This window comes from Cetorhinus maximus, chromosome 2, assembly GCF_964194155.1.
Source record: "Cetorhinus maximus chromosome 2, sCetMax3.hap1.1, whole genome shotgun sequence".
In the NCBI taxonomy this organism is placed as follows: Eukaryota; Metazoa; Chordata; class Chondrichthyes; order Lamniformes; family Cetorhinidae; genus Cetorhinus; species Cetorhinus maximus.
Window position 1 is genome coordinate 184,459,154 of NC_135880.1, and position 26,870 is coordinate 184,486,023.

Below are 26,870 nucleotides of genomic sequence, written 5' to 3' on the forward strand. Positions count from 1 at the left end.
TTGACAACGTTCCTTTTTTCCTACAAACTGTTTCCTGAGTTCCAGTGAGTCTTTTACGGGAAATCTGGGGAAAAGGTGCACACTTTTAGCAACAAATACTGTCAGAAAACCCAACTTTTAACAGTGCCTATGGATCAATTATGTAAACATCGATACGTAAGGCAAACCTTTATTGATCTTCTGAAAGATTAGATAATCTAGACAGGATTCCTCTTCCTGCATGTTCTTTGTGTGAAGATGCAGCAACCAAGGACCTATTAGTTTTTCTCTATCATACGCTAAGGGTTTTTTTCATACATCAATGCAATTTTTTCAGTGTTTTTTTTATTGATCTATGTGGTTCCAATTTCTCTCTCTTCAGGATGTGGTTCAGTCCACAAGCACAAATATGACACTGATGTGATAAAATTACATATTCAGTATTACCATACGGATGTTTAAATGCTTTTCTAAAAAATCTCCTCTCTAAGCTATTTAATGAAAGCAATTGGAAAATCATAGAATCATACACGACAGAAGGAAGCCCTTTGGCCCCATTGTGCCATGGGGCTTTGAAAGAGCTGGCCAATTAAGTCCCACTCCCTTGCTCTTTCCCCATAGCCCTGCAAGTTTTCCTTTTCGAGTATTTATCCAATTCCCTTTTGAAAGTTATTATTGAATCTGTTTCCACCGCCCTTTCAGTCAGCGCCTTCTAGATCATAACAACTCGCTATGTAAAAAATTCTCCTCCCTTCCACCCGCGATCCTTTTGCCAATTATCTTAAATCCATGGTCTCCTGGTTACTGACCTTCTGGTCATCGGTAACAGTTTCATTTTTACTCTCTCAAAACCCATCATAATTTGAACGCCTCTAGTAAACCTCTTCTTAACCTTCTCTGCTCTAAGGAGAACAACCCCAGCTTCTCCAGTCTCCACATTAACTGAACTGCCTCATCCCTGGGATTGTTTCAGTAAATCTCCCCCGCACTCTCTCCGAGACATTGACATCTCTCTTAAAGTGAGATGCTTGGAACTGAACACAATAGTCCAACGAGGGCCTAACCAGTGTTTTATAAAAGTTTAGCATGATTTCCTTGTTTCTGTACTGTATGCTTCTTCTATTAATAAAGCCCATCTGCTTTTTTTAACAGTCTTATCAACTTATCCTGTCACCTTCAAAGATTCATGTATATACAGCCCCAGGCCTCCCTGTCCTGTTCCCACATTTGCCATCTGTTGAGCTGATCTTTATATGGTCAATAATTGGAAAAGGGGTCATTTTCAGGCAATTAAAATTTAGTATTTTCATTGGTGTGCTTCCTTTACAAAGTTGCCTGTACTATTGTCAAAAATGGGTCTAATTCTCACATGCATGTTCCTTTGATTTGTAAGAAGCTTTTGGTTTTGGGTGTGAAGATTCCATTCCTGGCTCATCCTGCTGTTCTCATCTACCTTTGGAACTGAAGCATTATTTGGGTATTCCCATACAATGAATGTCAGCAGACAGTAGCCTCTAGAATTTGTTTCTCAGGCCCACGCACTAAGCAACATCATGAATTGACTATTTCAAACTGTGACATTTTAATAGAAAATTTGATTAAATTTTTTGAGGTGACCAGGTGTGCAGATGAGGGTAGTGCAGTTGATGTAGTTTATATGGATTTCAGCAAAGCCTTTGACAAGGTCCCACATGGGAGACTTATAAAGAGGGCAAATGCACATGGGATACAAGGTAATTTGATAAGGCGAATTCAAAATTGGCTTAGCTGTAGGAGGCAGAGGGTGATGACAGAAGGATGCTTTAGTGACTGGAAGCCAGTGTCCAGTGGCTTACCACAGGGATCTGTGCTGGGTCCCCTATTATTCATCATTTATATAAATGACATAGATGACTATGTGGGGGGTAGGATTAGTAAGTTTGCGGATGACACAAAGATTGGCCGGGTGGTTAACAGTGAGGTTGAGTGTCTTGAGCTACAGGAAGATATAGACGGGATGATCAAATGGGCAGATAAGTGGCAGATGGAATTTAACCCTGAAAAGTGTGAGGTGATAAACTTTGGAAGGAATAATTTAACAAGGAAGTATTCAATGAATGGCATTACACTAGGAGTCCTGAGGAACAAAGGGACCTTGGCGTGTGTGTCCATAGATCTCTGAAGGCAGAGGGGCATGTTAGTGGGGTGGTGAAAAAGGCATATGGGACACTTGCCTTTATCAATTGAGGCATGGATTACAAAAGTAGGGAGGCCATGTTGGAGTTGTATAGAGGCCACAGCTGGAGTACTGTGTGCAGTTCTGGTCGCCACATTATAGGAAGGATGTGATCGCATTGGAGGGGGTGCAGAGGAGATTCACTAGGATGTTGCCTGGGATGAAACATTTAAGTTATGAAGAGAGGTTGGATAGACTTGGGTTGTTTTCGTTGGAGCAGAGAAGACTGAGGGGTGACCTGATCGAGGTGTACAAGATTATGAGGGGCATGGACAGGATGGATAAGGAGCAGCTGTTCCCCTTAGTTGAAGGGTCAGTCACAAGGGGACATAAGTTCAAGGTGAGGGGCAGGAAATTTAGGGGGGATGTGAGGAAAACTTTTTTACCCGGAGGGTGGTGATGGTCTGGAATGCGCTGCCTGGGAGGGTGGTGGAGGCGGGTTGCCTCATATCCTTTAAAAAGTACCTGGATGAGCCCTTGGCATGTCATAACATTCAAGGCTATGGGCCAAGTGCTGGTAAGTGGGATTAGGTAGGTAGGTCAGGTGTTTCTCACGTGTCGGTGCAGACTTGATGGGCCGAAGGGCCTCTTCTGCACTGTGTGATTCTGTGATTCTGTACTGTCCTTAATTTATATTTAAGTGCTTTCTTTGGCAGCAATAATTGGAATAACAATCACACTCATTGCCTTGTGGTATCTTATTTTGAATATGCTTAATTTACTTAATTCACTTTCTGCAAACTGTCTTTAGCAGCTGTGGTACGAGCACTGACCACGTGTATATTGTTGCACTGTCTCTCCCTAGTGTACAGTAACGTGTGGACAGGGTCTCCGATATAGAGTCGTCCTGTGTATTGACCACAGAGGACTCCATGCAGGCGGCTGTAATGCAAAAACAAAACCTCACATCAAGGAAGAATGTATAGTCACCATCCCTTGTTATAAACCAAAAGGTAAAGCTGGTTCCTTGGTGATAATCGTGCTGTGCAATGTTACCGAACAAATGAGTCAAATTCCTTTGTCTATTATTTTAGCAAAAGTTTTAATAGATTTTTAAGGACGTATTAAATTTTTTATTTACATAGTGGGTAAAGAAATGTTATACAAAGATGAATAATGTTCCTACAATAATACTGCACACCTCAATTGCCAGGCTGAAATGTTGGATTGATGTTAGACTAGTCAATTAGTGTTTATCAGTGTGACCACACAGGTTAGAATTTCCTCTGAGCTACTCCCACGTACACTAAGTCTCACCACAATTCCCAACATGTTCCAACAGGAGAGAAATTCTCGTCCTTAGATTTATTCTGTGAAGCTGTGTGTCCACACACTCTGGTTTATTCCAATTGAAGTTTCTGTTTACTTTCCTCATTTTTTATCCAAAGGAAATCTGTCAAATAAAAAAGTGGGAACAGGATAAAACTATACACTATAAAATATATATTCATTGAGTTTTGCACATTAGTACTGGCGGGGATCAATTTTAATGCTGCAGCATTAAAGAGGCTCAGCTCTGTTAATGGCAGCAATCAGCCTCATTACTGGCCCCAGTCAAAGCTGCTCCATCCCCTCTCTGACCCCTCCCTGACCACTGGTTAATGTGGCTCTGTCCCCTCTCTGACCAGAGGTCAATGCAACTCTGTCCCCTCTCTGACCAATGGTCAGGGCAGCTCCATCCCCTCTCTGACCAGCACTGGTGGTAGAGCCAGAGACCCCCTCAAAGTAAATATGAAATTATTTTGAACAGCCAAGAGGAACAGGTGATTTCCCATGGGCTCTACTGTTGCTTTCTCTCCCTCCTGTCCGTACTTATCAAACCGCAGCCTGCAGTCCACACAGTAGCGTCCAGCCTGAATTCATGAAGTGGCTTTGGAACACCAAGCTTGATGCCTGCAACTCTCCTCAGCACTGCCCAGGAATGGGCTGACTGTTGATCAGCAGCCTATCAGCTGGGGTTCAAACACTCTGGTCAGAACCTTCTGCTCGGTGAGCGAGGACAGGCCCTGCACATCAATGCGTAAAATGAAACCTCGTTCCGATCTTCAGTTTGGCGGGCGCACACCGGAGTCAGCTGCACCACCACTGAACTGTCAAAGGCCTGCTAAGGTCATTTAAAAACTAATTAAAAGGATTAACAGGGCTGCCCGTCCAACCTTAAGGTCGGTCGGGCAGGCGAAGAGCCCAGGCGGCCTTCGCATTTCTCATGGAACCTCATCCACAGGCGGGCTGAGGTTCTATGAAGGGTTTATAAATTAAATACATTTTTTCATTAGAATTCATAGACATGTCCCAGCTCGTGCGACACTGTCACACAAGGGCACATGTGTAAATGATTTTTAAGTTATTTTTATTTTGATGTTTCAAATTGATTTTAATCTCCCTGAGGCAGCCCAGCCCCTCAGGGAGTTCTCTGCGCTCTTTAGCGCACATGTACATGAAAGAACGCAGGCCCCGACTCAGCCTGCTCCCCCCCGCCTGCACAGGTAGCGCTGAGCGCTTCCGGGTGCGCGTCACGCTATGCGGGCCTTAATTGGCCCGCCCACATAAAGTGGTGGCGATCGGCTGTGTGCCCGTCTGTGCCCGCTCAGCCTCCCTTTACGGGGAGAAAATTGTCCCCTCTGAGTTTATGCATCATCTCCCATACTGAGACATTTCCCAATGAATGGAGCATTGTCGATGGTGATCTGACCTTGCTTCTGAATTTCCTGTTGCAAGAAGAACAAAATCATAAGACTCACCCCGAGAGTTAAAGTTATTATCCTACCCAAGATTATCCGCATTTCATACAATTTCTATTAAGTACATTTCCAAACTTGATCCCTGTGGACATTTGGGATCAATCCAACTTGAAAGCTTTTTGATCTTTGACTTCTCCAAACGAGGATGTGAATGGAAAAACTATCATTTATTCCAAAATAGAAGCTATTTTTTTTTTGCCCAGGAGCTTATTATTCGAATGAGTTGTTTTGAAATAAGAAGATGAAATTGTAGCATCATGCTGTGTTATCACCGTAACAGGGTCATGTCAGAGCTGTTGCAAGCAAAATATCTTAACGCAGTGAATAAATAGCAATCAAAAAAATAGAAGAAACAGAAAAATGGTCAATGCAGCAAGGCAGAGGCCTATGGCCTTCATTTTGCGCTCGTTGGGAGTGTGGAAACGTGGGCCCAGGAGCGGATGGGAAACGTGGCCCCAGCTGCGTTCAGCACCCCCACTGCGATTTCATGCTGGCTGCCCATTAATTGCATGAAACACGCCCTGGGAAAGGTTCAGCGCTGCCGTTATGGGGTGGGGGGGGAAGAGGGCAGGCGCGGGTGTCACCGTGGGTGGGGGTGAGCGCTTCGACAGACAGCTGCCCCAGGGAGCTGCAGACCGCCACAGAATAAACAAAACAACAAAAACGCTGCAAAATATGTCCGTGCAGCACAATCAAGCATCTGAAAGCGAATCTCATAGCAAAACAGATCCCTGATATTTCTTTTTATTTTAAATCCTAACGGAGATTTCATCCTGCCCTCGAATGAGGTTTCATCAAAAATGTGAAGCCGGTCTAGCCGATTAGCCCATCTGCCAACCGTAAGGTTGGACGGGCCACGAGAAATGGCTGACAGTTGGGCCATTAATTTAACTTAATTGCAGGCTTAAGCATATAAAAATAAATTTAAAATTTTAAAACTTAATTAATAACATGTCCCTGCTGAAGTGAAAGAGTCATATGAGGGGCATGTTTCATTACGTTTTTATTTTCTTTACTATTTTTTAGAACTCTTCATCTCACTGAGACAGCTCTGTGCCTCAGGGAGATTATGAAGGGTGTGTCACGTGCATGTGCAAAGTTCACACTCGCACCCCCCAGACCCACCCACACAAGCAGCTCCCAGCTCTCAGCTCCCAGCTCCCAGCTCCCAGCTCCCAGCTCTCAGCTCCCAGCTCCCAGCTCCCAGCTCCCAGCTCTCAGCTCCCAGCTCCCAGCTCCCAGCTCCCAGCTCTCAGCTCCCAGCTCCCAGCTCCCAGCTCCCAGCTCCCAGCTCCCAGCTCTCAGCTCCCAGCTCCCAGCTCTCAGCTCCCAGCTCCCAGCTCCCAGCTCCCAGCTCTCAGCTCCCAGCTCCCAGCTCACAGCTCCCAGCTCCCAGCTCCCAGCTCCCAGCTCCCAGCTGCCAGCTCCCAGCTCCCAGCTCCCAGCTCTCAGCTCCCAGCTCCCAGCTCCCAGCTCACAGCTCCCAGCTCCCAGCTCTCAGCTCCCAGCTCCCAGCTCCCAGCTCTCAGCTCCCAGCTCCCAGCTCCCAGCTCACAGCTCCCAGCTCCCAGCTCTCAGCTCCCAGCTCCCAGCTCTCAGCTCTCAGCTCCCAGCTCCCAGCTCTCAGCTCTCAGCTCCCAGCTCCCAGCTCCCAGCTCCCAGCTCTCAGCTCCCAGCTCCCAGCTCCCAGCTCCCAGCTCTCAGCTCTCAGCTCCCAGCTCTCAGCTCTCAGCTCCCAGCTCCCAGCTCCCAGATCCCAGCTCCCAGCTCCCAGCTCTCAGCTCTCAGCTCTCAGCTCTCAGCTCCCAGCTCTCAGCTCCCAGCTCTCTGCTCCCAGCGCTCAGCTCTCAGCTCTCAGATCCCAGCTCCCAGCTCCCAGCTCCCAGCTCTCAGCTCTCAGCTCCCAGCTCCCAGCTCCCAGCTCCCAGCTCCCAGCTCTCAGCTCCCAGCACTCAGCTCTCAGCCCTCAGCTCTCAGCTCCCAGCTCTCAGCTCTCAGCTCTCAGCTCCCAGCTCTCAGCTCTCAGCCCTCAGCCCTCAGCCCTCAGCCCTCAGCCCTCAGCTCTCAGCTCCCAGCTCTCAGCCCTCAGCCCTCAGCCCTCAGCCCTCAGCTCTCAGCTCCCAGCTCCCAGCTCCCAGCTCTCAGCTCTCAGCTCCCAGCTCCCAGCGCTCAGCTCCCAGCTCCCAGCTCTCTGCTCCCAGCTCCCAGCTCTCAGCTCTCAGCTCTCAGCTCCCAACTCTCAGCGCTCAGCTCCCAGCTCCCAGCTCTCAGCTCCCAGCTCCCAGATCCCAGCTCCCAGCTCCCAGCTCTCAGCTCTCAGCTCCCAGCTCCCAGCTCCCAGCTCTCAGCTCTCAGCTCCCAGCCCTCAGCCCTCAGCCCTCAGCGCTCAGCTCCCAGCTCCCAGATACCAGCTCCCAGCTCCCAGCTCCCAGATCCCAGCTCCCAGCTCCCAGCTCTCAGCTCCCAGCTCCCAGCTCCCAGCTCGCAGCTCCCCGCTCTCAGCTCCCAGCTCCCAGCTCTCAGCTCTCAGCTCTCAGCTCCCAGCGCTCAGCTCTCAGCTCTCAGCTCTCAGCTCTCAGCTCTCAGCTCCCAGCTCCCAGCTCCCAGCTCCCAGCTCTCAGCTCTCAGCTCCCAGCTCTCTGCTCCCAGCGCTCAGCTCTCAGCTCTCAGCTCTCAGCTCTCAGATCCCAGCTCCCAGCTCCCAGCTCTCAGCTCTCAGCTCTCAGCTCCCAGCTCCCAGCTCCCAGCGCTCAGCTCTCAGCCCTCAGCTCTCAGCTCCCAGCGCTCAGCTCTCAGCTCCCAGCTCTCAGCTCCCAACGCTCAGCTTTCAGCTCTCAGCCCTCAGCTCCCAGCTCTCAGCTCCCAGCTCCCAGCTCTCAGCTCCCAGCGCTCAGCTTTCAGCTCTCAGCCCTCAGCTCCCAGCTCTCAGCTCCCAGCTCCCAGCTCTCAGCTCCCAGCGCTCAGCTCTCAGCTCTCAGCTCTGCCACTCACGTTTCATGCTGGATGGGCCTTAACTGCCGTGAAATCGCCTTCCAGCCCCGATCGCGGGCAGCAGTCAGCTTCCCAACTGACCCGGCCCCGATCGCGGGCAGCAGTCAGCTTCCCAACTGACCCGGCCCCGATCGCGGGCAGCAGTCAGCTTCCCCACTGACCCAGCCCCAATCGCGGGCAGCGGTCAGCTTCCTAACTGACCCGGCCCGATCGCGGGCAGTGGGCGGCTTCCCGACTGACCCGGCCCGATCACGGCCAGCGGTCAGCTTCCTAACTGACCCGGCCCAATCGCGGGCAGTGGGCAGCTTCCCGACTGACCCGGCCCGATCGCAGGCAGCGGGCGGCTTCCCCACTGACCCAGCCCCGACTGCCCAGCCTGCCCGACATGGGTGAAATTCTGCCCTATGAGATCTTGCGGGTTCATTCACTTCTCCTCTGGGATCAAGCTAATTAAGCCAAAGCTCTCCGGAATGACTGTGACTTTTCCTCAGTGTTCCAGCTATTCTCCAAGGACCCTCCCATTAGCTTTTGGCTAAGCAATTCTCCAACTTTCCTTCAAAACCTCACGACTGTGGATTTCTCAGCTTGAGCTTTGGCCTCACTGCATTTGTCCTTCAGTGATTGAAAAGTCAGCAATACCCCTGGTGCTTAATGGTTCCCCCATGTCTCTTGTCTTTGTTGACACAGAATCACAAAATCTTTACAGTCCAGGAGGCCATTCAGCCCACCGAGTCTGTACTGGCTCTCTGAAAGAGCATTTTACCTAATCCCACTCCCCTGCCTTATCCCTGTAACCTTGCACATTCTTTCTTTTCAGATAGCAATCCAATTCCCTTTTCAATACCTCAACCAAACCTGCCTCCACCACCCTCTCAGGAAGTTCCAGACTCCAACCACTCTCTGGTTGAAAAAAAACATCCCCACATCACTTTTGCTCCCTTTGCAAATTATTTTGAATCTTTGCTTCTTAATTCTTGATACTCTCTTAGTAGGAACAGTTTCTCACTATTTACCCTGTACATACCCCTCAGGTTCTTGAACACCTCTACCAAGTCTCCTCTCAGCCTTCTTTTCCACAAGGAAAACAATCCCAATCTCTCCAATCTATGCTCAAAGCTTCTTGTGAATCTCCTCTGTACTCTCTCCAATGCCTTTACATCCTCTAGTACAGCGCCCAGAACTGGACGCAGTACTCCAGATGAGGCCCAACTTGTGTCTTATACAAGTTAACATGACCTCCTTACTCTTGTACTCAATGCCCCTATTAATAAAGCCTAAGATACTATATGCTTTATTAGCTGCTCTCTCAACATGTCCTGCCATCTTCAGTGACCTATGTACGTATACACCAAGGTCCCTCTGTTCCTTCACCTCCTTTAGAGGCTCTCTCTTTATTTTATACTGTCACACCATATTATTCCTGCCAAAATGAATCACCTCACACTTCTCTGTATTGAACTTCATCAGCCACTTGTCTGCCCAATCCATCAACACGTCTATGTCCTTTTGAAGATCAAGACTATCCTCATCACAGTTCACAACATTTCCAATCTTCTTATCATCTGCAAATTTTGAAATCATGCCCTGCACACCACAGTCTAGGTCATTAATTTATATCAGGGAGGGGAAGAGTCTCAACTCCACTACAAACCTTCCTCCACTCTGAAAAACAACCATTTATCAGCACTCTCTGTTCCCTGTCACTCAGCCAATTTCTTATCCAAGTGCCTATTTTCCATTTTATTCCATGAGCTAGAATTTTGCTTACTGTTGTGTGGCACTGTGTGAAATGTCTTTTGAAAACCCATATATGCCACAACAACAGTGTTTCCCTTATGAACCTTCTCTGTTATCGCCTCAAAAAACTCCAACAAGTTGGTTAATCATGATTTTCCCTCAATGAATCCATGCTGGCTTTCCTTAATTATCCCTCTACTTATCTAAGTGATTATTGATGTTGTCCCGAACTATAGGCCAGAATATTACGCTGGGTGTGCGGGAGTGGGCCCGATACGCCCAAGCATGAAATGATGCGCGATGACATCGGGCGTGCGTCCCTACGTCAACGCGCAGTCTTGCGATATTACGTTCAGTGGGCGCGTTCCGGAGTTGGCTGCGCGCCCGCCAATAGTTATAAGGCCCATTAAGGCCATTAACAACCTCATCAACTTGAAATTTATGCTGCCTGTCCCACCTTACGGTTGGCAGGCAGGCAAAAAGGCCAAGCGGCCTTTCCATTTTTTTCACGAGCGGGATGAGGTTCCCTAAAGCTAATGTACATTAAATAAAAACTTTATTTTGGAATTAAAAACATGTCCCATCGCATGTGACACAGTAAAATGAGGGGACATGTTTTATTAAATTTTTACTGCCTTTATTAATTTTTTTTAAAAAGCGCTTCAATCTCCCTGAGGCAGCTCCGTGCGCATGCGTGAACTGCCTGCCAGGTCCGGCTCTCTCTCCTTCCCCCAACCGCACAGGCAGCGCCCAGAGCTACCGCCCACCCACGTGAAATTGCAGTGCGGAGCTGATCGCGGGTGGGGGCAGCCGCTTGACTGCCTCTGCCCCTCACCACCGAGCACCCCTGCCAAGAGCAAAGTCCTGCCCATAGTTTCCAGAAGTTTCCCTACCATTGAAGTCAAGTTTTGGACAGAGGCAGACTGTTTTCTCCCAGTCCCCTCCCATAGCTTCTGTACAGCTCTTGGCCCCACCACTGCTTTACAGTCCCTGGCAGACCCTCCCTCTCCCTGCCTCCTCCCAAACTGAACTGCTTGTTTTCTGTGAGCAAACATACACTGATAAACCAAAAGAAAGGAGCATCCCTAAAGCCCGCAACCCACTCCGTGGCAACGTGGCATACTTTGGGATGCTCCAAATTAAAGTATAAGCACATTACCTTTTATTTTCAAAACAACCCATTGGGCGGGATTTTACATCCCATGGGTACTCGACCCGATTGGACGTAAAATAGTGCACGATATTTCGGTCAGCAGGCACATGCGAGAGTTAGCAGCACACCCGCCGACAATTAAGAGGCCTATTGCGGCCCTTAATCAATTAATTTAAACCTATTTCTCGCTGCCCGTCCAACCTTACGGCTGGCGGGTGGGCGAATCAGTCAGGCGGCCTTTTGATTCTTTAGCAAACTGCAGGATGAGGTTTCCACAATTAAATAAAAAATAAATATAAGTTTTTGGGCCGAATTTTTATTCTATTGATGTTATTGTGAGTGAGTCCTGTGTCGGGAAATTTTGTTCCAGATTTTAAAAGTCTATATTTTTGATGTTAAAATTGTTTAGCTCCCCGCCTTCAGGGAGCTCTCAGTGCGCGCTGTCTCCTGCATGCGCAGAATTTTGCGCTCGCACTCCTCCCGCCCCCACCAGCAGCGCTGAGCTTCTCAGTGTGTGTTTCATGCTGGCTAGCTGTTATTTGGCCAGCCAGCATGAAATTGTGGTCGGGGGTTGATTGCAGGTGGCGGGACTGTTTCCCGGCCGCTCCTGGACCCACCCACTGCCCCCGCTTGATAGTCCGAAAATTCTGCCCATTGATTCTGTGACCCACATGAATAATTTAAATCACTCATGAAGTTAACTGTCCTCTTTCCAGACTTGCTAGTTCCACCAAGAAATGCCCTTATTTACAAAGGTGCTTTTAACCTTGACCTGGGAAATACTGAAATAATTAGCACTTCAGTCACAGGCAAGAGGCTCTGAGATGGATCATCCATTGTCTAAATTTTCTCATTTCTAACTCTGACCTTATTAACTAAATGCAGGTTTACCCTTTGGACTGTGATTACCCCAAATTTGTTTACCAATTTCTCAACAAACGTTTCCATTTGCCTACATTAAACATTCAATTCCTAAACTAATACTTCACACATGAATTATAAAATCAAATTCCTAACAAAGTTACTTTCTGAAACATGAATTATGAAATCAGATATGTGCAACATCAGTGTTAGTCTGACTGCCCTTCAATGGCTGTGCATCTCCTTTTTACCCTCGGATTTACTTTGTTTCAAATACAAAATTATCTTCCTTCATCAGTTCCTAGGGGCTTTCCTGTAATTTAAAAAACTCCAAGGGCAGGATTTTCACTCGGTCTGTGGGCGCGAGCCCTGACATACCCGAGCATGAAATAGCGTGCAGTGACGTCGGGCGAGTGTCCCAACATCAGCGCGCACTCGGGCGATATTTCGGCTGGTGGGCGCGTGCGAGAGTCAGCAGCTTGCCCGCCGACAATTAAGAGGCCTGTTAAAGCCCTTAAGCTGGGAGTTATTTTGAATTTTCGCTGCCTGTTCAATGTTACGGTTGGCGGGCGGGTGAATAGACCAGGCGGCCTTTGCAATTTTGCGAAACCTCATTCACAGTGGGGATGAAGTTTCAAACAGTGAATAATAAAAAAATTAAAAATTTTTGAACTCATTTCCAACATGTCCCTGTTCACGTGACAGTCACATGTGGGGACATGATTTTTTACTTATTTTTCAAATCTTTATTTTTCATTTTTAAATCCTTCAGACCCCTCAGGCAGTTCTGTGCCTTCAGGGAGCTTTCGATGAGAGTATCCCCGCGTATGTGCACACTTCAGTGGTCACGCTTCTCCCGCCCCCACCCCAGCAGCGCTGGGCCATTAATTGACCGGCCAGTGTGAAATCGCGGCCATGGCCCGATCGCGGGCTGCGGTGTGTTTCGCAGCTGCTCCCCGGCCCACCTGCTACACCTTCGCCTGACAAGTGGAAAATCTTCCCCCAGATGTTTTTAGCTCAATTTTACATGACCCCACCTGGATCTTACTATCGAAACCGGCATGTGCAGCACTGACTTACAGTGCCTGGTTAAATCTTATTCTGTTATTTTCACCTGTGTTATGAGGATAATATTCCATCTGTTTTTCTTGTGTTAACTATCGGAATCATCGAATGGTTACAGCACAGAAGGAGGTTGTTCAGCCCATCATGTCTGTGCTGGCTATTTGAAAGAGCAATTTACCTCGTGCCACTCCCACCTTCTCGCCACAGCCTTGCACATTCTTTTTTAGATAATAATCTGATTCCCTCTTGAAAGCCTCGATTGAATCTGCCTCCATCACGCTGTCAGGCAATGCAACCCAGATCCTAACACTCACTGCTGAAAACATTTTTCCTCATGTCACCATTGCTTCTTTTGCCATTTACCCTAAATTGGTGGCCTTTCATTCTCAATCCTTCCACCAATGGGAACAGTTTCTCCCTATCTACTCTGTTCAAATCCCTCATGATTTTGAACACCTCTATCAAATCTCCCCGCAATCTTCTCTTCTCCAAGGGAAACAACTCCCAATTTCTCCAATCTATCTATGTAAATGAAGTTGCTCATCCTTGTGACTCTTTTCCACACTCTCTCTAATGCCATCACATCCTTCCTAAAATGTGGTGCCCAGAACTCAATGCATTGTTCCAGTTGAGGCCTAACCAGCGTTTTATACAGGTTTAACATAACCTCCTTGCTTTTACACTCTATGCCACTATTAATAAAGCCTAGGACACTGTTTACTTTATTAACCATTCTCTCAATCTGCCCTGCCACCTTTAATGATTTATGCAAATATACATCCAGGTCCCTCTGTTTCTGCACCCCTTTAGAATTATACCCTTTATTTTATATTGTATCTCTATGTTCTTCCCACCAAAATGAATCACATCACATTTCTCTGCATTGAACTTCATCTGCCATTTGCCCACCCATTCCACTTGCTTGTCTATATCCTTTTAAAGTGCTGCACAATTTTATTCACTGTTCACAGTGCTTCCAAGTTTCATAACATCAGCAAAGCTTGAAATTGTGCCTTGTACACCATGGTCTAGGTCATTAATCTATATCAGAAAGAGCAAGGATCCCAACATTGTTAATCTGTGATGTTGTCCATGGCGAAAGCCTGATTTTTGTACAATCTTTGGGCAATGGGCAGAAAGCCAGTATTGGGGCAAACTGACCAGCCAATGACTGCAGAAGAGACGTGGTTGGGGTGGTAGTGGCCCCCTGTCTCTCCTCCAGCTGGAGCTGCTGTGTCTGGCCTCGTGTCCTCCTCCCATTCTTCCTCCAGAGCCCTCGCAAGATGCTGATCACCAGGCCTTCCTTTTCTCCTGGTGACTCCTGTAAGGTGGAGGAGTACAGCACTCACTCTTCTTAGATGAAATCCTCAGAGAATTTCCAGAAAAAATGTTGATCGCTTACACTCAATCAGCTGGTGGGTGTAGGGGAGAGGGTCAGGTCAAGTGCTCTCTCCCTAAATGTTGTGCAGCCTAGCTAATTAACACTAGCAGGCAGTTTAATTCTTTATCAGACCCTTAATAATCCTGAGGGTGGGTGTTCCCAGTGTGAGGGTCAGCTCCTTTACCAAGATGGCTAACTGCAGGCTAAACCAGGGTTTTGGCTCAAGACCCCAACTTGCCTTCTTCAGAGGCTGTTTAGTCCAAGGAAATTTGCCCCCAAGTTTCTCTGAACAATGTTATTTTTGAGTAAAGTGTCAATTTATCATTATCAATCAAACCATTGTCATTGGCAAATAAAGCATCATGGATATAAAAACAAGAGTTGGTGTTAATGAGGACCTTAAAGGAAATGAAAGAGGTACAGGGATTTAGGGATGGAATTCCAAACATTACCTGGCTGAAAGTATGGTGACCAATAGTGAGAAAAAGGGTGTGGGGGTGGTGGTAAAAAAGGCTAGAGTCAGGAAAACAGTGAGACAGGGGATGGGAGGTTTGCAGGGTAGACATAGGAAGGGGCAAGGCCATGGAGGGGTTTAAATAAAGCATTGCCATTATCAAATACATAAGCAGAAAGTTATTGGCAAACTTATTGTGCCCGACTGCCCCATCTTTATATCTGCCGATACACAAACGTAAATATGTTTGAAGCATAAAATCTTACATTCCCCAGCTTATCAAGAAATTAAGAAATAAAGAACTGACCAGGGGCACAGAAAGAGATAATCAAAATATAAATTATCTTTAAACTTTAGTGATCTAATTTTTATTACACTAAGTGGTTTTGACTAAGGGCTGTAACCTTGTCGAATTGCACAGCTTCTCATTAAAATTGTTTTTCTAAACCTATCAGGTGAATTTGATGTGTTTGGTTTGTAGAGAAACTCCCAGTGGAAGCAAAGCTGCCGTGGTATAAGCAGGCGCAGGAACTGGAGGAATTACTGACCGTTTCTGAAGAACCTTCGTGAGTCTGTTGGAATTTTATTTGAATTTTGCAGGAAGTTTAAGTTTCAAAGTCGATAAGAATGAGCCTCTTAAATTGCATCAAAATTTGTCTGCTGCATGGATCATATCAATTTGATCTGACGTATATATCTAGCCATGCTTAGACAGGAAGCGAAAGCCCACATTGCATTTTCCCAGGGTGGGTTTACTATCATGTTAACTATTTTCTCTTCCTGCAAAGGCTGTACACATTACCAATAAGCTGTCTGTCTGAATAAGCCAATTAACAAGATATAACAGTCCCATCAGACTACTCACAGTTTATATTCCCATTTACTCTCTCTGTAAGCTGCAGGCTTTGCTCTGATTGTTCAATGGACGCTGACACTATCCAGTACATCACCCACATACCTTTTCCTTATGCCTAACCCTTCACACTGAATATCAGAAGGATATTTCACAGCGACAGGAATAATAGCATGACTGAATGTGGGATGTGTGAGACAAACACTCTGTGAGGCACCCATATCGCCAGGCTTAAATTGGCCAATTTAACACAGACGCAGATAGAACCTGCAGCCCAACAAATGTCTCGGGCAGGGCCTAGTTCCACAGACAGAGGCTGTTGCATTTACCCACTTTCATCCTGAAGTATTTGGGTAGGCATTGGGCAGAATTTTTCATTCGGTGTGCAGGCGCAGGCCCGACACACTCGAGTGTAAAATAGTGCGCGGTGATGATAGGTGAACATCCTGATGTCATCGCGCACTCGTGCGATATTTCAGTTGGCGGGTGCGCGTGAGAGTGGGCAGCATGCCCGCCAACAATTAAGAGGACTATTAAACCCATTAAGGGCGCAATGAACTGGGATTTTTCGCTGTCTGTCCAACCTAACGGTTGGCGGACGGGCGAATCAGCCAGGCGGCTCTTTGCATTTATCAGGAAACCTCATCCAAGGGCGGGATGAGGTTTCTGAGATTAATTTAAAAAATGATCAAAATGTTTGGACACAAATTTCAGCATCCATACGTTTAAGTGACTCATTCTGATGAATGGGCACTTTTTTCCCGGATTTTAAAATCTGTTTTTAATTGAATTTAAATTCTTCAGCTCCCCGAGGCAGCTCTCTGACTTCAGGGAGCTTTCATTCCGTGCTCCCCACAGCCCGGCACTGTGTTCAGCACCCGCCCTCCTCCCACCCCCACCCCGGCACCGCTGAGTCTTTAGCCAGCCCAGTGTGAAATGGCCGTCGGAAGCTGATGGTGGGCGAGAGTCCATTCCCCAGCCGCTCCCGGGCCTGCCCATTGCGGCCACCTGCCGACCTGAAAATCCTGCCCTTTGGAAATATTTGCTAAGTTTAGATCCCACTCTGGGGCTGGATTTCTCCCAAAACGGAACTCAGTTCAGTGGCGGGTGGTTTTGGCAGTGCTTGATTCTGCGCTTGGAGCATCATTGGTTATGCAGATTATTCACTCTGAGTCACCTGGCGATTCAGGAGCTGATTCGTCTGTGGGTTCGAAGGTTTGGGCACCATGTTTAAAGGCCAGTCCAACACACAATCTCAATTTCTCCAGCCCACCAGAGATGTCTGCAATTCATAAGAGAAAGGCCAAGAGCCTCAGGACGAAACCTGCACCCCGCTTCACCCATCCAGCCCACCGGGCCTTGGACAGAGGGGTGCAGGAATAACAATATGTGCTCTACCCCAAGGATGGCGGCAGGGGGATCAGCAGCCTCACCTCTTGGGCCTGGGACACCGTAGTGGAGCAGGTCAGCACAGCTAACACCCGCGCCCCAAGTGCCACCCAGCGCAGGAAGAAGGTGAATGATCTCATCCGCTCCGCCAGGGTAAGTCATGCTTCAATGGCCTCCAATATCAAACCCTCATCATGGCATCATGCACTCAAACAGCTACTCTCTCCAGGGCTCTCACACAACCTTTAGCAAGGGACAGATATCAACTCATTCTCTCACCGAGACTTTCACATCACCAAATCAATGCTGGAGATGCAATGACAGGTGGCAGAATATCAGGCAGACATTTGACAGCAGACTAGAGTGAACGATGGAGGAGTCCGTCTGCATTCTGTCTGATGTCGTGGCTCCGACATGCGAGCGCTTCGAGGTGACCATGGGAAGGCCGGTGATCACCATGGAGATCTTGGTCCAGCAGGTCTTGCTGGATTTACGCTCGGCCCTGCACTCCATGGCCACACACCCTGGTGGGCACCATCAAGACGTGGGCGACATGGGGATGAGGCACCTTGACCTCCCTCCAGGTGCACCATCTCCTGCAGGAGTCAGGCCGAGGCCTTCCAAGCCTCGGGCCACCAAAGAGCATCTGCCAAGGTCATCACAGACACCAGGATGTAACGGTCAGCAGGCTCTCCCCACCTCTGCTGTGGCTGTTGGGGCTGCACCCAGGCGTAGCGCTAGAGTTAGGAAAGTTAAGAAAAATTGATGTCACTTTTGGGTCATGGGTGTGCTAGACATGTAAAGAAGCTGCACTTTTGTTAATACATTTGATGGTTATGTGAATGTTCCAGTCAACTGAAGGCGTTGTGATTTTGTACTTTGGAATCCTCTTATGTCGAGGCTTATCCTTCCTCCCACTCAGTGATAGTGTCCCATTGAGAGATTCACATTCCTGTGATGTCAACCTCAGCTGAACTAGTCTCCGCACTCTTGTGTGATCTCAGGTGTGGAGGTAAGCCTAGCTGTAGGGGGGTAGGACTGAGGGCTGTGAGTGGAGGGGTGCCTGGGGGGATGAGGGGTGTGGAGGGGTTTGTGTGGGTGGTAGTGGATCGTTGAGAGGAGATGGGATAAGCCTAGCTAGCAGCAGACATTATTTCTGTAGAGTCTGGAGGAAGACTCCTGATGCTCTTGTCTTTTTTGGTTTGACTGAGCAGAGTGTCTGTTGAATACTCTCTTAAACTGCAGCGATATTCTGTGTGCACAGTGGGACTCCACAGCCTCCCTCCTGGTTTAGATAGTTCTGTCACTGCCCACGTGTAAATGGCCAGAAAATATCAAATATTGCTGCTTAAATCTGGCTAATGGACTTATCTTTGGTTCAAGGATGTTTCCATTTGTTTGGGAATCTAGAACTAGGGGTTGCAGTTTTAAAATAAGATGTCGCCTATTTAAGACAAAGATGGGGAGAAATTTCTTCTCTTGGAGGGTCGTTAGTCTTTGGAATTCTCTTCCTCAGAGAGCAGTGGAGGTTGGGTCAATGAATATATTCCAGACTTTGTTAGATAGATTTTTGTTAGATAAGGAAGTCAAGGGTTACAGGGGGAGCGAACAGGCAAATGGAGTTAAGGCTACAATCAGATCACCCATGATCTTACTGAATGGTGGACAAGGCTCAAGGGGCCAAATGGCCTACTCCTACTCTTATTTCTTATATCCTTAAGTTATTGATGGTAATGGAGAAAGCTCGGGAAAGCAATGGGCAGTGGAGTTGGGGGGGAGGGGGGTGGGGGGTGGGGGCTGGAGGGTGAGGGGGGAGGGGGGGTGGGGGGTGGGGGCTGGAGGGGGAGGGGGGGTGGGGGCTGGAGGGTGAGGGGGGAGGGGGGGTGGGGGGTGGAGGCAGTAGGATCGATTCGAACCCCAGCTGACACTGTTTCCACCCAACAGAAGGAGTTAAAATCCCCCCCAAAAAGTTGTAAAAATGTTAATAGCAGATGGTGCAATTTAACCTCTGAGGTTGTTTAAAAGAGCAGGTACAAGGTCAGCTCCCATATTACTCTGTCCCACTGCTGCCTCCAAATGTGCTTTTGGAATAATGAGGCAGTATTTATCTCTGCACTAAACATGGACCATGCATTACTCAGTCTGTTCACACACCCACTACTCCACACCAAACTGTCCAATCCTCTCCACGTATCCAGTGTCAGCAGCAAGCACTATTATAATGTTAGGTACAGCACGTTAGATAGAGAGTTAAAGCTCCCTCTCCACAAACCCTGACCACAATGCAATCTCCACAGGATTGGAGATCATTGTTCCAATTGTGAAACCAGCTTTTCATATAGGACTTTATTGTAAAAATTGACTGAAAATATAAAACTTTGCAGTTTAAACATGGATAGTGGGTTTATCCATTGTTACAGCTTCAAGTGGAACTTGGTGATGGACGGAGAATATTGAATTTTGAGAATTTTGACTTGGGAGGAAATTCATCAGCTGAAATGTGCAGAGTGCACATCATTTAAAGGGGAGGTGACCAGAAAAGGCTCATTCACCAGATTGTTCATTGGGAAATTGAAATGTCACCACTCGAGCAGACATGTCTTTAAACTTTTTTCCCTTTATTAAAATTTTTTAAAATCAATGTAATCTCCCTGAGGCAGCTCTGTGAAAGAGTACAGACCCCGACTCAGCCTCCTCCCCCCGCCCGCACAGGGAGTGCTCAGTGCTTCCGGGTGCACGTCACGCTGGGAGGGCCTTAATTGGCTGTGCCTTCTCCTGCCCAACCCTCCCAATGGGGAGAAAATTCTCCCCTTTAAGTTTGATACTATCTTTAACCTTTTTAGTTAATCGCGGACAGTGGGTTCTCCCCTTGGAATTTTTCTTTCTTGTTGGAATCTATCTATTCTGTGTATTCTGAAATATCTCCTTCAATGTCTGCCACTGCATCTCTTTTGACCTATCCCGTAACTTAATTTGCCAGTTCACTTTAGCTAGCTCTGCTTTTGTGCCCTCATAATTACCCTTATTTAAGTTTAAAGTAAGTTTAAATAAAATAATTTAAGTTTAAATTGGACCTATTCTTCTCTCCCTCAAACTGAAAGTAAAATTCAACCATATTATGATCGCTGCTACCTAGGAGCGCCTTCACAATAGGGTCATCAATTGACCCTATCCAGTTGCACAATACCACATCTAGTATAGCCTGCTGTCTGGTTGGCTCCAGAATGCGCTGTCCTAAGAAACTATCCCAGAAACTTTCTATGAACTGCCCACCTACGCTACCTTTGCCCATCTGATTTTTCCAGTCTATATGTACGTTAAAAACCCCATGATTATCACTGTACTTTTCTGACAAGCTCCCATTATCTCTTCCTTTATACTCTGTCCTACCATGTAGTTACTGTTAGGGGCCCTGTAACCACTCTGTCAAGTGACTTCTTGCCTTTATCATTTCTCATCTCTACCCAAATTGCTTCTACATCCTGGTTTCCTGAACCTAGGACATTCCTCTCTGTTGCGCTAGTATCATCATTAATTAACGGAGCCGCCCCTCCACCTTTTCCTAGCTTCATCTCCTTCCTAAATGTCATGTACCCTTCAATATTCAGGTCCCAATCTATGTCATTCTAGAACCATAGAACAATGGGCAGGTTACGGTGCAGAAAGAGACCAATCAACCCACCGTGTCTGCACCGGCCAAAAAAACAGAGCAAAAAAGAAACTAGTCGCTTGTTTTTATCCCCCTTTCCAGCACCTGGTCCATAGCCTTGCAGGTTACAGGACTTCATGTGTGGATCCAGAAGTCCTGCAACCATGTCTCTGTAATGGCTATCAGATGGTACTTATTTATTTCTGTTCTTGCTATCGGTTCATCTGTGAATGCTACATGCATTCAGATATAGAGCCTTTAGTTTCATCCTTTTTACTATCTTTGTAACCTCTAGCCTTATCTACTGATTTACTCTTTGATTTGTAGAGCGGAATTTTATGGTACCATCATGGTGGGGGCGGGGCCATAAAATGCGGCAAGCTGTTCAAAATTCTATTGGCTTCGGCGGAACCGTAAAATCCTGCCGGTGTAAAATTCCACCTGTACTCCCTATCGCTTCCTGTCACGGTCTGTTTATCATTTCCCATATTAATACCTTTCTCTCTTGCCTAGTCTCCACTCTTTGATTCACCACAGCCGGAACTTTCCGCCCCACTTGGTGTCGGGCATCATGCCGGGCGTGAGCAGACAATATGCCAAGAAGGCCAAAAATCGGTTTTACGCCATTGTGAAACCAATTTGCAATCATCCACTCCAACCGTCAATGGCAGGGCCACATTTCCCGCAGCCTCATATCAGGAACCTAATTTCAATACTTTAGCATCTCATTATAAGCCCTGCTCACCGAAATCACCCCCGCACTGGATCATCCGGGCACATCAGTGTGATTGCACGCCAGCGGGTTTCACAACTGTACATAAGCGACGTGCACCAGGCGAGCTGCACTTCACTCGGGACTTCGAGGTTTGTTTGCCTACCTTGCTTCGGGCAGCACTCGCAGTCATCAGCACCAGGCTTCACAGACAACAACACACCACTTTTAGAGGAGCCCATGGGCAGGTCTCTACCTACCAGACCAGCCATATGTGGGTGGCTTTTCAACGGCTGCAGGACGAGGGCTGTACTGGGGAAGGGGTTATCCCAGGGTGTGTGTGTGTGGGGTGGGGTGGCGGGGGTGGGGGGTACATGTTGATCTGTGCAAGTGGCCTCAAGGTGGTCAGGGCTGAGGAGGCAGCTTCCAGAGGAGATGAGGTCAGATGGAGATGTGAGGATGTGTGTGTGAGAGTGAGTGGTGATGTCCCTTGAGCTGGCAGTGAGTGAGATGCCAGTGAATGTGTGATGGGCTTGTAAGTGTGTGAGTTTAGAGTGATGAGATGGTTGCCTTACCCTGGCTGTGTGGATGAGATCATTCATCCTCTATCTGCACTGGATGGCCAACCTCTTGTGCAGCTTTGGCACTGACCACCACTGCCACCCAGGCCAGAGTGGTGAGACTGATGGGCCTCCTACTACAGCTAGAGCGGGGGTAGAGGACATCGCAGTGGGCCTCCACAGCATCCAGACGGTGTCCCAGAGATGCGTCACTGAATCAGGGGCTGCACTTTTCTTGGTTTTTGGGGCCATGTCTTCACTGGAACAGTCCTGGGCTGCAGGCATTGAGAAGTGTGTGCGCGGCTGCAGTTTAAACATGGCGCTCGGTGTGAGGAAGTTGCGGGCAAATCGGAGACCACCCGCCAGTGGGCCGGAGTGTTTCCTGTTGCTGCATAATTAATGAGGTGGGAATGGGGCGATTCAGCAGCGGGTAAAACATCCCTTTTCTCGCCCGCTACTGCACTTGGTGCAAACCTGGGACGAGGCCACCTACGTCTTCCCAAAACTGATTCTTTTCCCCCACTCTTTAGTTTAAAATTCTCTCTACTTCTCTCTACTTTGAGGTTCTGCTTCTTAATTTGGTGCCTAGCTCCTCGTACTGACTATGCAGAGCCTCCTTCCTCTGTCATTGGTACCTACATGGACCACAACAACTGGATCCTCCCCCTCCCACTGCAAGTTCCTCTCCAGCCCTGAGCAGATAGTCATGGAGGTCTACAGCACAGAAAAAGGTCCTTTGGCCCATCGAGTCAGTGCCAGTCAAACAAGCACTTAACTATTCTAATCCCATTTTCCAGCACTAGGCCCATAGCCTTGTATGCCATGGCATCGCAAGTGCACATCCAAATATACTTCTTAAATGTTATGAGGGTTTCTGCCTCTACCACCCTTTCAGGCAGTGAGTTCCAGATTCCCACCACCCTCTGGGTGAAGAAATTCTTCTTCACATCCCCTCTAAACCTCCAGCCCCTTACCTTAAATCTATGCCCCCTGGTTATTGATCCCTCCACCAAGAGGAAAAGATCCTTCCTGTCTACTCTATCTGTGCCCCTCATAATTTTATACACCTCAATCATGTCCCCCCTCAATCTCCTCTGCTCCAGAGAAAATAACCCCAGTCTATCCAATCTCTCCTCATAACTAAAACTCTCCAGCCCAGGCAACATCCTGGTAAATCTCCTCTGCACTCTCTCTAGTGCAGATGTCCTGAACCCTGGCAATGGGCAGGTAACATAGCCGTCAGGACTCTCGCTCTTTGTTGCAGAGAAAAGTGTCAATCCCCCTCACTATACTACCCCCTACTACCACTACATTCCTGTTTGCTTCCCTCACTTGAGTGCCATGGCCAGTCAGCTCATCCACCCTGCAGCCCCCACTCTCACTGTCCTCAGGCACTCCCGGGTGCCGAGGCTGTTCCGTGCTCCAGCCTGACTGGATAAATGGCTGCTGGGTGACAAGGGCTATCTGTTGAAAAGGTGGCTTTTGACGCCTCTCACCACCCAAGAACAGAGGCAGAGCAGCGTTACAATAGGAGCCATGGCACCACAAGGGCAGTGATAGAGAGGACCATAGGTCTCCTGTAGATGTGCTTCTGATGCCTGGACCGTTCAGGGGGAGCACTACAATACCCCCCAGATCGGGTGTCACTGATAGTGGTTGCATGCTGCGCTCTCCACAATCTGGCGCTGGCAAAGGGGGACCCACTGGAGGAAGAGGATCTTGACGCAGCTGCACAGGCCACAGAGGACGAATCCAGTGGTGAGTCAGAAGAGGAACACGATGAGGAGAATGCTGAGGGTGTGGAGACAGACCTCGGTAACCTCCAGGGAGGCAGGGACACCAGAGACGCCTTGATCCAACCCTCCTTCAGCTCGGCTGCCAAAGATCTGCTTCCACCTCATGCCAGGGCCGCCACCTCCATCCCGGATTCTGAAATGACCCTTTTATTTGTACCTAAAGCCCACTCAGTGCCTGTGCAATAAAGTTTAGAGCCACCCATGTCCAGCATTACATACTGGCGTAACCTGCACCTATAGAACAAGTGAAGCATAGTCAGGCCATTAACACAAAAGCAAAATTTCTATCATGTTGGCACTCACATCAAATGAACATAACAATATAAGGTGTTTATGGTAATACCAGTAAACATGTTAACAAAACATGGCAGAACAGAAGACCATCCCTGAACTGTCCCTTTTGTGTTCATGGTGCCTTAAACTTATGTTTGCGAGTGCTGTGTCTAGGTGCTCCCCCCTCGCTGGCACCGGCATTGGAGACAGCCTGCTGACTCTGCGTCTTGTTGGCCTTGATGACCTTGGCAGTCGTCCTCTGGCCCGTGGAGCCTGTGCTGGCCCCGCCTGGGAGGGAGCGGCCAGTGGCATGGCTGGCATCTCCCCAGTCACTGCAGCCTCATCAGATACCACGGTCACTGGCAGAGGGGCGGAGGAGCTGCTATTGTCATCCAGAGTGCCCTGAGAGGAGCCCGCAGATGACAAGTAGATCGTGTGCCAATGTGAGGTCACTCTGGACCACAGAAAGCTGATTTCCTCTTCATATCTGTTGGGTTAGTAGAAGCAGGAATATTCATCCAGTCCCGACAATCCCAACCCGTTCCATTCCAGCTAACCCCTGCTCCCCCATCCCTGGCCCATAGATCTGCCAGGTCGTGTGACATTCTGCTGTGCTGGAGTTGACAGGTTGCTGCAGAAGCTCATTTTCCAGCTATGACTCATTGACCCGATCCCCAGGACCCTGCAAGGATGGAGACTGGTCTGGGAAAAATGCAGCCCCTCTGTAAATCCCGCCTCCCAGGACAGGTCAGTGATGGGTCAGGCACGTTGCTGGTCATTTGTCCTGCTTGATGTTCCTTTCCGTCTACAATTTTATTCCTGTCAAAGAGGAATTTTACTCCCTATTTTCCACTTTGTGCCTCACTGATTTCTCTTCCTGCTCCATGTTTACAGGATTCCTCTTCTCAATGTTTCTGGGATTCCCCACGCTTCCCATCAGATCCACTATCCTTCCCATGTCTCCAGGATCACACATTGTTTCAGCTTTTAAATTCACCATTCAGTCTGCATAATCAGCAAACAGGCTCGAGTTGAGAGGAGTGAATTGAACCTAATCTGAGAGTGGCCAGGAGTGAGGTCCAGCCTGAATGGGTTAAATATAAACTGGAAGAAGATAGCGGTCTAATATCAGTAATGTTATCATAAGCACTTCCATTATCCCGTGTCTTGAATATTTCTCTCTTGCGCAGAACCAGAAGATTGGGGGGGAGAGATTTAAAAAGTGGTGTTGCCTCATTCTGATGCTCTGCATTACACCATGCCAGTTCCTGTTGGTCATTGCTTCCAATTGATTCCTGTTCCATTTCACACTGTGTAAGGGAACACTGACTACAGCATGCACCTCATTATTACATCAAAAACACTTGGTTTCCAATGGCTGAATGAGAAAGAGGGTGGAATAATTATTTAAAGTCTTTTGAGAATTCAATTTCGTATTCATTGCCAGCATCAAACAACAGGATTATACTTGGCAGCTTTTTGTATTTGGATCAAAATACAGCTTTGAAAGTAAAATCCAATTAAACTTTACTTTTAAAAAAACATTAATTAGCTACGTGTTCATGAACAGTTATGTAAAAGAATATCTTAAATAAACCATTGATGGGACATTTGTTCAGCACTGGCTGACTCTCAGAAAAGTCGGTTTGGATGAATCCAGATGCTAAGAAATAGTAAGTGTTAATTTAAGAAATATTTCAAGTAGTTTCAGAATTGTATAAAGCTGCAACCTCTTTCTAAAATCAGTCAATCAGCAAATGTACAATCAGTAGCGTAAGTAATGTCAAAATGTATCATTGCAAACCCCACATGATGCCATTGTGATGAAAACTATGAATGATTCTCACTCACAAAAACACAAGTAATATTTGCCAAGCATATCGTCATAAATTGTTCCTTTAAGATTGACACCTGCAAACATATTCACACGTATACACACATAAGTGCATATGCGCACACGCATGCAAATACACACAGACATGTGTTTCCTGACCATGTATGTTGCTGCCAGTAAAAACTATTCATAAATAGTGCAGTTAAATCAAATTTTCAATGAATAATATTTAGTTATATTTCTATTTTCAGAATGCTAGTTGATTTACTGCAGGTGCTCATCAGAAAATGTTCATTGTGCTCGCTTTTTATATGGAGTTATCTTGCTCTGTTGCAGTGGTATCTGTGTTAGTTTAGGATATTGGCCGCTCTGTGTAAGTGTGAGCTGAGGGGAGAATAGGTACAGCTGAAGCTGACACCGTCTGTTACTGGAATGTGAATCGAACAAACACAGGTTTTCCAGCTTGCATCTCAGAATTGCAGTAAATCTTTTTCTTGTCTCATTCTGTTACTGCTCTCCATAGGAGACAGTCTGTGAATGGAATCCAGAGCAGAGAGGATACATTGCTCACACTGACTCTTACAAAGGTTTGAACTACTCCCAGTCTGAGCATGTGACTGCTGCTCTCCTGGTGTTAGCAAAACTGGAATCATTTCGCATGCAATGATTGGATTTGTGATTTTTTTTTCCGACAAAAACTATCGCGGTAGAAAGAGGTTGAAATGGGTTTTCTTCTCAGTCTTTAAAAAAAGTAATGTTAAAATGTTGTTTTATTGAATAATGCAATCAAGATACTTAGTTGTAGATTTCCATGAATGTTCTCTTTAATGACTTACTTTGAAATGCAGTGACTATGATATAGACAAAAGTTAAAAGCTGTTCTTCATCAGTGACTTCCACAAACAGTGCTGCCCATAGCAACTGGGATTTGTGGCTGAGGAAGGAATATTCAAATTGCAATTGGTCAGATGGGGTTAGAAAGGGGATTCATTCACTCCTTGTTCCACTTAAAATGTCTCCATACCTGGTTTACACCATCAATGTGACTGTGATAAATACCCAAAGGGGGCAGGATTTTTGGGTTGTCAGGCGGGCGTGGGCCCGGGAGCGGCTGGGAAACGGTCCGCCACCCGCGATCGGCTCCTGACCGCGATTTCACACTGGCTGACCAATTAGCGGGCAGCCAGTGCGAAAGGCGTGTTGAGAAGCTCAGCGCTGCTGGGGCGG

The 26,870-nt window shown here is 47.4% G+C and overlaps 1 protein-coding gene across 2 annotated transcripts in view; it reads left to right on the forward strand.

Annotated features, from left to right (window-relative positions):
- Positions 1–26,870, forward strand: part of LOC144668435 (ADAMTS-like protein 1) — a 746,250-nt gene that overhangs the window by 590,933 nt on the left and 128,447 nt on the right. For both annotated transcript variants that reach the window (XM_078530487.1, XM_078530496.1), the window contains 2 exons: positions 3,000–3,147; positions 15,059–15,143. In XM_078530487.1, the coding sequence (XP_078386613.1) occupies positions 3,000–3,147; positions 15,059–15,143 (233 nt within the window). The remainder of the gene's footprint in view (positions 1–2,999; positions 3,148–15,058; positions 15,144–26,870) is intronic.